The sequence below is a fragment of the Moschus berezovskii genome, chromosome 2, assembly GCF_049115385.1.
Source record: "Moschus berezovskii isolate FMDL1 chromosome 2, NW_MosBer_1.0, whole genome shotgun sequence".
NCBI classification, from domain to species: domain Eukaryota; kingdom Metazoa; phylum Chordata; class Mammalia; order Artiodactyla; family Moschidae; genus Moschus; species Moschus berezovskii.
The window spans coordinates 16,793,047-16,804,997 of record NC_142461.1 but is presented as its reverse complement, the minus strand read 5'-3'; the positions used below and the strand labels follow the sequence as shown (position 1 = coordinate 16,804,997).

The window sequence follows — 11,951 nt, the reverse complement described above, 5'->3', positions numbered from 1 at the left end:
GCTTCCTTCCGGCGTCAGGGGGCTCCCACTGCCTCCCCACAGGCCGCCTCTTGCTTTGGTGCCTTCCACCTGGATTCCATCCCTGACCACCCTTCCCTCCACCTGTGCACAGCCCTGGACCGACCAGTCACTTGGCAGGCGGATGGTGGAGGTCTGCTGCTCCCTGGGCTGCGAATAACCAGACACAGAGCTTAGAGGTGGTGGTTGATGTTTTTCATTTGCTAAGTCGTGTCCAACTCTTTGCGACCCAATGGACTTTATAGCCTGCCAGGCTCCTCTGTCCATGGAATTCTCCCGGCAAGAATACTGGAGTGGGTTGCTATTTCCTTTGTCTGCGAAGTGGCCCATATCTCTCACCACTTCTCCAAATTGTTCCTTTCAGACTAAGGAGGCTAAAACCATTAGTTTAGTTTAGCTAAGGCTCAGTAACTCTTCCTTAGAGCAATATCTCTGGGGAAACCCACCTGTAGTGGAAGAACCCCTCTCCCCACTCTTTCTGAGTTGAGGGGTCCCTGGTGGGAGGCGTAAAGGGGCAGCAGTGAGTCCCGGTCGTGGGAAACACAGATTGTCCAGACAGGTCACCATCCACAGGCTGCCCGAGGGGTGGAGCAAAGCTGGGTCCATGCTGGGAGCAGGTGACAGCTCAGGGCTCTGCCCACCCCACCCCCCCGTACCCTACCTTACCACCCTCCAGCCCCATAGGAGACTAGCAGATCTCTGGAGCCAGAAGAGAGCTGGGAAGGCTGAGGTCACCAAACCCTGTGACCTCACCACCGTGGTTTGACCTCCAGCCACCCTGTTAAGTCTTCCCAGCATCCCAAACCCAGGGAACCCGCACACTTTGGGGAATGTGCATTCAACCTATTAGGCCACCTTGGGACAGCAGATTGGCTATCTGTCTCTCAAATCAGATGATAAATTCTTTGCCATTAGACACCTATCTGTAATCTCTTTGTGGTTTTTAAAAAAATAAATAAATTTATGTATTTGGGGCTGTGCTGGGGCTTCCTTGCTGTGCAGGCTTTTCTCTAGTTGTGACAAGCGGGGGCTACTCTCTAGTTGCCATGCATAGGCGTCTCATTGCAGTGGCTTCTCTTGTTGCAGCCACTGAGCTCTAGGGCGCGCGGGCTTCAGTACTTGTGGCACGTGGGCTCAGTAGTTGCGGCTCCCGGGCTCTAGAGCACAGGCTCAGTAGTTGTGGCACCCGGGCTTAGCTGCTCCATGACATGTGGGAGCCTCCCGGATCAGGGATCGAACCCGTGTGTCTCTGCATTGGCAGGAGGATTCTTTACCACTGAGCATCAGGGAATCCCTCTCTGTGATTCTATTTGAGGGCCTAATCCTATGCTCAGGAGTACCGTGTCTGTCAGCTCGGCTGCCAGAACAAAGTACCACAGATGAGGGGGTGCTTAAGCAACAGAACTGCAGGCAGAAGTCAGAAATCAAGATGTTGGCAGTGTCTACTCCTTCCGAGGGCCGTGACGGAAGGCGCTGTCCCCAGCTGCTCTCCTTGGTTACGGGTGGCTGTCTTCATGTTCACATGGCTTGCTCCGTGTGTTTGTCTGCATCCACATCTCCTCTTCTTAAAAGGACACCAGTCATACTGAGCTAGGGCTCACCCGGATGATCCTCTTCTAACTTAATCACCTCCTTAAAGGCCTGTCTCCTAGTAGAGTCACATTCTGAAGTACGGACAGCCAGGAGTGATACAAGAAGAACGGATGGAGGGACACATGGGCAGACTTCTGGCCTCTCAAGGCTGGTCTGCACAAGCATCCCTTCAGCGCCCCGCCAAGGCCACCCCACAGCCACCAACTGGACCTCTGAGGAACTCGAGTTCTCCCACAGCCGCTGGCCAGCCGAACCTGAGAGTGAGGAGAGATGGGGGTGGACCCTGGAGATGGAGACTAGCAAAGGCATCCTAACAGTTGCAGCAGTCCAAGGGGTGTGTGTGTGTGTGTGTGGTGTGTGGTGTGTGTGGGGAGGGCTGAAGTACCCCCTTTGTTTTGCAGAGGGATGTATGGGGGGGTGACCCCTCAGATCTAGTGCCTTCCCACTCAGAGTGGGTGTTTGGGTGGCCCCAGGAATCCTATCTACATTCAGGGCCCAGGCTTCTGGAAGGTTAGGGAGAAGGAATTTATCTTAACTTGCAAATTTGTTCTAATGCTTCAAGTAGTTTTTACCCATTGTTGAAAGGGCAAATGAACTATAAATTTTAAAATGTGCAGGAGCTTGAAAGAAAAAACTTGCTCACGATCCACCACAATGAAAAAGTCTCTGATACGGGCTATTCGTTATTTGACCAAACTATGTGCTTTTAACTTTTAGAATCTTTTCTTAATGCAAGTAAGAAATATTACTAGAGAAACATCAGTTTGCTGATGTTGAAGTTTTCTCCCCTCCAAAAATTAAGTCACTTACCATCCCACTACCCAAAGATATCTTGTTTTGTTTTTTTTTTAATCTTGTATTTCTCTGACCACTAGTACTGCTGCATTTTGTCTCATGGCTATTAGTTATTTAGATTTCTTTGGTGAATGATCTGTTCTCATTCTTTGCATATTGTGTTATTTGGAATATAATGGTGTCTTTTTAATCTGGGATCTTTATACCGTATAGATATTAACCCTGTAGGGTATTTGTAGCAAATAATTTTTGTTTGTGGCTTATTCTTAAAATTTTTTTAGATTACTTTTTGACATCTTTTTATTTTTTAAGGAATATTTATTTATTTGGCTGTGCCAGGCCTTAGTTGAGGCATGTGGGATCTAGTTCCCTAACCAGGGGTCAAACCTGGGCACCCTGCATTGGCAGCACAGAGTCTTAGATCACTGGATCACCAGGGAAGTCCTTAACCTATTTTTAGACTGATTTTCCCCCCTTGGAATTTCTTTACTGGTGTCTATATTTAGAAAGTACTTCTTCCCCAAATCAGGTATTTGTAGTTTACTTATGACCTCTCTCTCACTCTCTCTTCGTAGTTTTCATCTCCAAGTGATAGTAAGAAACTAACCCACTGTTTTTCCAATACTTAACCGATTGTTCCAGCACCATTTTGTAGCTCAGCGCTCCACTGTCCCTGTTCTGTGTCCCCAGGGCAGTCTGCTCTGTGCCAACCTACAGGAGAAGACCCTACCCTCCCGCTCCTTGGGGCCTGCACGTCTCTGGCCGCCAGCACTCACACAAAAGCGCTGGCAAACAAGGCCTTGTTTCTGATGTTGTGAAGGTGAGGGGTTTACCTTAGAGACCTCAACACAAACAATTTAAAATTCCCTCTAGATGTTTCTGTTCTCCCCAAGCCTCCCCTGCTCCACCCCCAGAGAGGCCTGACTTTTCTCCCCTTCTCCGTGCAGCCAAGGAACTTCAAAGCCCTTACCCCTTCTCTCTCGCAGAACAGCCTGGCTCTAGGGCTCGCAGCCCAAAGCCAGCTCTTTCCAAAGGAAGCGGCTCCTCTCCAGATAACCAAGTTCACCTCCTTAGAAAGCAGGGTGACGTCCTTTGTCATTTGAGAATGAGTACCTTTGGGGTCTCAGCCCCCATCCCATGGGACTTATTAACCTACTTCTCCCAAACAAATCCAGCGGAGGTCCTAAGTGGAATTCCCACACCACCTGCTAATGGTTGGAGCTCCAACTCCTTAAGTGTCTTGAACACGCAGGAAGTGGGGGTCCTGGCAAGAGGCAAAAACTGCAGTTTCTCCTTAGAACACTGATGTTCAGGGTGGCTGCCCTGGGAGCGAGAGCTACGATGGAGCACCCACCAAAGACTCAGGCCCCAAGGTGGTCTCACGGGCAGGCGGGGGCCGCGGGTACCCCCCTCGTCATGGACAGGGCCCCAGGGGATTCTTGCAGACAACAGCTGCCGGCCCACGCTTGGGGGAACCGCAGTGGAAGGCTGGGGAGTGGCCCGATCCCAGTGGCCACCTCAAGGTGGCAGCACCGAGCAGTGCCCATGGCAAAGGCACCCATCACAGCAGGTGTAGAAAACCTGTAGAAACATCAGGTACTGGGGCAACGGGGATGGCGGGATGGGGGTAGGGGGTTGCCCCAGAAATGATCACACAGGTTTGTGGAAACAAAGTTCTGACCTGCTCCAAAAAGCTAAATGTCAGTTGGCCTGATCGTGCAAGGGTGAAGAGTGTGGGCTCAAACCAGACAGCCTGGCTCATACCCAGGTCTTTCTCTGTCTGAGCTGCAGTCTCCCCGTCTGTACAAGGTGGTAACAGTACTTAACCATGAGGCATCGTTGGAGGACAAGTTCATGGTGTCTGAGCACATGTTGAGAGTGATAACAGCTGGACATCACAATCACTGTGAGAAGCTATCTTAGTTTCCCTCGGCTGCCGAGGCAAATAACCTCGGGCTGGGTGTCTGACAACAACGCAGAGTCATTCTCTCATGGTTCTGGAGATTCGAGTCCAAAGTGAAGCTGTCAACAGGGCCACACTCCCCTCTCAAGGCTCCGGGAAGGCCCTCCTTGCCTCTTCCAGCTTCTGGGGGTCTCCAGGCCTTCCTTGATTTCCTGTCAGTCGTGTCATCTCTTAGTTACAGCATGTGGAATCTTTAGCTGTGGCATGTGCAATCTAGTTCTCCGACCAGGGATCGAACCCAGGCCCCTGCATTGGGATCACTGAGTCTTATCCACTGGACCACCTGGGAAGTTCCTACAGTGTAGATATTAACCCTATATGACATTAGTGTGAGTGTGCTGGTGTCACAGGCTTCCCACTCAGTCTACCGTATTACTTAGGGTATTTTTATTTTTATTGCTATTTACCTGTTTTTGCTTATATGTGTTTTCTGATTTTGCCACAATAATCAGAGTCTCTTCTGAACATTTTGCTTCATTACCTGCCAGGCTTTTCCCCAATAAATAGACTTTCTTTAGATGTCTATAATCACCATAGAGTGAATCTTTTCTGTGTTTCTTGACCAGCATCCATTTTGCCTTCTTTTGGTAATGGCAACCAATTTCCCTTGGGGACCAACCTGATTTCCACTTACAGGCCTTGTGTTTCAGTGGGGCTGACCCCGAGCCCCATTCCAGGCCTGATCAACCAGGGTTTGGTCCCCAAGCTGTGTTGACTCCTTCAGAGAAGGCCCATGAGACTCAGGGTCTGATGTTTGCCATTAATTACCAATGACCAGGGTGTCTGCACTAGCCTGAAGGTGCTATCAACCTGCATCCAGAGGAATTTTCCCAAAAATCTAGCCATCAGTGAGAAAGGGGAAACCGAGAGGAGACAGAAGACTGAATCTTGAAGGCATCACTGAACTCTGTCTGTGCAGAAACTTTCCCTTAGTCTTTAGGCTTTTATGAACCACTACCAGTCTTCTCATCACTTCATGGGAAATAGATGGAAAAACAGTGGAAACAGTGTCAGACTTTATTTTGGGAGGCTCCAAAATCACTGCAGATGCTGATTGCAGCCAGGAAATTAAAAGACGCTTACTCCTTGGAAGGAAAGTTATGACCAACCTTGATAATATATTGAAAAGCAGAGACATTACTTTGCCAACCAAGGTCCGTCTAGTCAAGGCTATGGTTTTTCCCGTGGTCATGTATGGATGTGAGAGTTGGACTGTGAAGAAAGCTGATCGCCGAAGAATTGATGCTTTTGAACTGTGGTGCTGGAGAAGACTCTTGAGAGTCCCTTGGACTGCAAGGAGATTCAACCAGTCCATTCTAAAGGAGATCAATCCTGGGTGCTCATTGGAAGGACTGATGCTAGAGCTGAAACTGCAATACTTTGGCCACCTCATGCGACGAGTTGACTCACTGGAAAAGACTCTGATGCTGGGAAAGGTTGGGGGCGGGAGGAGAAGGGGATGACCGAGAATGAGATGGCTGGATGGCATCACTGACTCTGTGGACATGAGTTTGAGTGAACTCTGGGAGTTGGTGATGGACAGGGAGGCCTGGCGTGCTGTGATTCATGGGGTCGCGGAGAGTCAGACACGACTGAGCGAATGAACTCGACTGAGCGAATGAACTGAACTGAACTGAACTGAACTGAACCAGTCTTCTCAATAATTCCTTCACAAAGTATAAGGTTATCCCACCTGCAACAAACTTGGGTTTGCCCTGTGACCTCTTAGATGGCCGCAGAGCATTCATGGGGAGAAGAAATACTTTTGAGCCTGGTGCTGGGAGAAGTGACAGCAACTGTTACCTACTGATGTGGCTGGATTACGGTAGGCCTCTCTCTGCATTAGCCAGTATCCTTACCATGCTGATCATTCAATATTTTAATATGCCTTCTGGGTATAAAATAGTGCTGAAGAACTTGACTTCTGAAGCCAGACAGTTCAAATCACAGATTCAGTGCTTATTGATATGTGCCTTTGAATAAGTCACTTATTCCCTCTGAGGCTTAGCGTCCCCCTGTATAGAATGGGTATAATGGATGGCACCTACCTAGAGATGACAGGGTAGTTAGAAAGATTAGATGTTTAGCTCCTTCTTCTGTCCATGATAAAAGTGAAAGTGAAGTCACTCAGTTGTGTCCGACTCTTTGCAACCCCATGGGCTGTAGCCTACCATGCTCCTCCGTCCATGGAATTTTCCAGGCAAGAGTACTGGAGTGGGTTGCCATTTCCTTCTCCAGAGGATCTTCCCAACCCAGGGATTGAACCTGGGTCTCCTGCATTGTAGTCAGATGCTTTACCATCTGAGCCACCAGGGAAGTCACATATCTGCCTATGATAAGCAGTCACTAAATATTAGCTGATAACCCCAGGGGAAGCAAGACACAACAGATTGGAACCTTCACTCCAACCACCTTCTTAACGAAGAACACAAGCTCGAATAGGTTTATCTGGGTCCACACATTTCCAGAGAACACTAGAGGGTTTACAGATCTTTTGTTATTCTCTGCCCTCTCAGCCTAGCTAAGCAGGGAGAAGATGGAGATTGTTTATTCCACATCACAGGGTTAACCCCTGTATTAGCACATTTGGGCTGCAGATTCAGTGTCCAGTGAGGCCTGCTTCCTGGTTCATAGATAGCCGTTTTCTAGCTGCATTTCATATGGAGAAGGGGGCCAGGGAGTCTGTGTGGTCCCTTTTATAAGGGCACTAATCCCATTCATGAGGGCTCCACCCTCATGACCCAATCACTTCCCAAAGTCTCCACCTCCAAGTACTATAGCTTTCAACCATACAAACTTCGTGGTGAGATACAAACCTTAAGTCCATAGCTCCCCACAACCAAGACAGTCAGGGCTGGGAGCTGCCCAAGCCCCTCCCCTTCCCTTGTTCCTACTCACCACTGCTGCGAAACTGAGTCTCTGCAGAAGGACTGGCCAAGTGAGTCACCAGTGTGGACAGGGAGGTGCTGCGAGTGGTCCCTTATAACATTTATTACAAATCGACATCTGCATCCCATCCTTTTATGAGAGCCATAGTATCCTGATTCCTGGTGGGCACCTGCCCCTGTATACAGCCTCCCTGCTTTTCCAAGACACTTGCCTGTGTCTCCTTAGACATCTGCAAACATGGCTACAAACAGCCCCACAGATTCGGCCCACTAGGGCAGCCACTCCAGAGGCGCAGGACCCTTGCTCTGCAAGTACCTGTGACATCACCAGCTTCGACAGTCCCCTGTGACTTCACCATCTGGGGAGCTCAGCCCAGCAGGGCCATGGCCACTTTCTCAACTAGCACAAGTAACAAAGGGCCTAGATGACCACCGTGCCCTCGGGAGAGGCCGAAGACACCAGCACCCCTCCACATGGTGACAGCAGGTCTACAGACATCCCAGCAGTGGGGTCCCAAAGTCAGGTCCCCCTCCTTGCAGATGACCCGGCGTCTCTTGATGCTATAACATCAGCTGAACGGCAGGATGTAGATCAGGCCTCCATTGAGCCAGCCACCTCGGGGGCCACGTCAGAGTCCGGGGACACAGATAAGCATGAAGCTGCTGAGGGGCAAGCCCAGGAGCCCAGGGAGGCCACAGCCCTGCCTGCTGACCCGGTCCCTGGTGCCCCGAAAAATTCCCTGGACTTCCAGAACCTACTGCAAAAAGGGCTGGTGCAAGATTCCAGCAGGGAATCCTCAGATTTTCAGAATTCTCAGATTTTCCAAGTTAACTCCCTGGTTAAGGAAGTGACACCACAAGCAGTGGCCACCCCAGACAGAGAGTGGGAGCCAGCAACAGCCACCCCAAGTGCCGAGACACAGTCCCCCCAAAATGTAGAGGCTCAGCCCATCATGAGCACCGCAGACCCCAAGGACCAGCTTGACCCTGGGACTGCTGACACTCCTGAAGCTGTTGAGGAGAAGCCAGAGGGTCCTGAAGCCTTAAACCCTGACCCTGACGCTTCACCATCAGCCCTTGCCTCACCGGGCCCCAGAGCACCAGCCCCAGGGTCAGGTCCCCTGGACTCCACGGCTGTCGAGGAGAACAGCTACATGCGCTCCATGACCAGCTTGCTGGGCGGGGATGAGGGGTCCATCAGCTCCCTGGCAGACATCCTGGTGTGGTCTGATGCCACCATGGGCCTAGCCACGGGCTTCCTGGCCACTGGCCATGGCTCCGTGTCAGACCTGTTGCACAGCCCAGGGCCCAGCCTGCGCTCCGTCTCCAGCATCCTGGGGAGAGCCAGCTCTGCCCTGTCCTCCAGGCTGGTGGTGAGGACCAGATCGGCCCTGCACTCTGTCACCCACGTGCTGGAATCGGTGGAGCAGAGGACCGTGGAGGGCATCCGCTCGGCCATGTGCTACCTGACCAGCCATCTCACCCCACACTAACCCCACGCCTGCCCCTACTGGGACTGGACCCCATGTTCGGCAGCTTCCCGAGACCTCAGGGACACTCCTGTCCCGCTTTCGTACCCACCCCTGCTCTGGACAGCTCTCCCCAGACTGGGCAATAAATCACCGGCCAGCGTTTATTTTCCTAGCGCCAGCCTCCTCCCTTGTCTGTGCAGTGGGCACAGGGTGGAGGGACAGGAGGGAGCTAGGGTGTTCTGGAAATGGAAAGGTGCCCCCCTGAGGGCTTCTTAGCTTGTCCCACTCAGGAGCTGGGAGCCAAAGTACAGAAAGAGACCTGCCTTGGGTCTTCCCGAGCGGTCCAGTGGCTAAGACTCTGAGCCTTTCAGTGCAGGGGGCCTGGGAACTAAGATCCTGCATGCCGCATGGCCAATACAATTTTAAAAATTAAAATTAAAAAAAGAGAAACAGAAGGGCCTGGGCAGGCCTGGGAAGCCGGGTGTGGAGAGCTGTGCGTGCTGTCGCTCAGTCGTGTCTGACTCTTTGAGACCCCATGGACTGTAGCCCGCCAGGCTCTTCTGTCCATGGAATTTTCCAGGCGAGAATACTGGTCTGACACGGTGGCCATTTCCTCCTCCAGGGGATCTTCTGAACCCAGGGATGGCACCCGCATCTCCTGGGTCTCCTGCCAGTTGGCAGGCGGATTCTTTACCACAGCAAAAATTGATCTGGTCTGGACCTCTAACCAGGTAAGTGCGTTTCTAAGGAAGTGAGACCTGGCCCTTCTCTGGGGCTTCCTGGCTTAGCAGGCTCAGGCCAGCTTGCAGGGCTCTCTGGTAGTGGGGTTGAGAACACAGAGCAAGACCAATGTGGGTTCAAATCCCAGCACCCCTACTGGCCGTGGGCCAATCCCTTCACCCTCCTGAACCTCCAATTCTCCTCCGTACAAACAATAGCAAACCCACACCATGAAGATATTCTAAGACGTAAAGAGAACAACGCAGGTCCTAACACACGATACCTGGCAGTTAATAAGTTCACACGTATCAGCTGCCATGATTATTATCCTCCAGCAGACGGCGGACACAGTGGGAAGAGGGATCCTGGTAGGGTGGCCAACCATCCTGCTTTGCCTGGGGTTCCCGGGATGTGAGACTTTCAGATTTAAAACCAAGAAAATCCTAGGCAAACCAGGATAAGTTTGGGTCACCTTAGACCCAGGTCTCTTGATGTGGTTTTGACCCTAGTCTGAGATTCTGTCTACCTTGACAAGGAAGCCACCTGTTTTGGAAGGCCACCAGAGCACCCTCTGGCTGGACACAGTGCCAACCTGGCCACATGACTTGGTGAGTGATCTGGCTGGCATCAGCCCCAACTCTCGCCCTTGCCTGGGCGCCTTACATGGGTTTCAACCCACACACCTTCTCTACAGCCCTGGCCATGGAGTCCTTCATTCACCCATCCCTTGTTCCCAGCAGAGCCTCCAAATGGGAGACCTTGGCAGGAACCAGCCCACTGATGGATTGTTTGCCCTTCACAGTAGTTCTTTCTTTTTAATTTATTTTCCACTACGCTGGTCTTCATTCCTTCACTCAGGTTTTCTCTAGTTGTGGCAAGGGGGGCTACTCGTCATTGTGATGGGAAGGTTTCTCATTGCAATGGCTCCTATTGTTGCGAAGCACCAGCTCTGCAGTGCACAGGCTTCAGCAGTCGCGTTGCACAGGTTCAGTAGATGTGACTTGAGGGCTCTAGAGCATGGGTTCAGTGATTGTGGTGCTCGGGCTTAGTTGCCCTGAGGCATACAGAATCTTCCTAGACCAGGAATCGAACCTGAGTCCCCTGCATTGGCAGGTGGATTTCTTATCCACTGCCCCACCAGGGAAGTCCAAGCCAAGAGGTGGTCCAGGGGCTGAGAATCCATGCCCCCCATGCAAGGGGCCCAGGTACGATCCCTAGTCAGGGAACTGGATTCCACATGCCACAACTAAGAGTCTGCATACTGCATGAAGATCCTGCATGCCATGGCTAAAACCTGGTGCAGCCAAATAAATAAATACTTATTAATGGACTTCAGCTTCTCTTGAGAAATCTAGGGGCCTTCTTTCTTCTCGGCAACCTGCAGCTGAGCTGCCCACTTTAGAGGGAACCGCCTGCCCTACATCAGCACTGACGTCACCAGCCTGACCCCCAGAGGCATGCACTTACCACCCCTCCCCAGCAGACGCTTCCTATGAGTAAGTCTGATGCCAGGCCTCAAGGGCATAAAACCAGGTGTGTCTACCCCTTCCCTCAAGGAGCTGCCACTTTCTGTAGGTGAGACGTGAGCTACCCCTATGGAGTGAAAGCAAAGAATCCAGAGGAGGGAGGTTGTCAGTTCAGATCCCAGGATCAGGGCCCCTTTGAGGCAGATCTAAAGAGAAGAAGGATATGTCCCCGACAGAGGCAAGGATGACAAAAGTAGAGGCAGGCATGGTAGGTGTTTGGTTGGGAGGGTGGCCCAGCAGCTCAACCTGCCCAGCGTCCAGAACAGAAGAGACATAACTGCCAGGTGGACCCCAAACACTTTCAACAAATATTTTTTGAACAGGATTAAGTGCCACTATTGGGCTTCCCAGATGATGTTAGTGGTAAAGAACCTGCCTGCCAATGCAGGTAGGCCTAAGAGACGCGAGTTCAATCCCTGGGTCGGGAAAATCCCCTGGAGGAGGGCATGGTGACCCACTCCAGTATTCTTGCCTTGAGAATTCCATGGACAAAGAAGTCTAGCAGGCTGCAGCCCATAGAGTCTCACAAAGTCAGACACGACTGAAGTGACTTATCACGCACGCATGTAAGTGCCACTCTGCTCCCCAGGAGGCTCAATGGTAAAGAATCCACCTGCTAATGCAGAAAATTCAGGTTCGATCCCTGAGTCGGGAAGATCCCCTGGAGGAGGAAATGGCAACCCACTCCAGTATTCTTGCCTGGGAAATCTCATGGACAGAGGAGCCTGTCCATGAGGCTATAGTCCATGGGGTCACAGAGTCGGACCCAACTTACCAACTAAACAACAACAAAACGCCACTTTAGGCCAGGCACAGCTAGAACCCGAGACTGCAAAAGTGAACGAAAGATGGAAACAGAGCTGAACCCAGGTTAGGGGAAAGGAGTGTCCGACTAGCACAATTGCCAAGTGCCGGAGTGTTTGCACCCAGGCCTCAGCCATGTCCTCAGGGCTCCATCTTTCCAGCTTGGTGCCCC

The 11,951-nt window shown here is 51.5% G+C and overlaps 1 protein-coding gene across 1 annotated transcript; it reads left to right on the top strand.

The window, feature by feature from the left end:
• The first annotated feature begins 7,682 nt into the window (after positions 1 to 7,682).
• TEX44 (testis expressed 44) lies at positions 7,683 to 8,750 on the top strand. The gene has a single exon (XM_055398804.2). It carries the CDS (start codon positions 7,683 to 7,685, stop codon positions 8,748 to 8,750), a length of 1,068 nt encoding a protein of 355 aa, XP_055254779.1.
• The last annotated feature ends 3,201 nt before the right edge of the window (positions 8,751 to 11,951 follow it).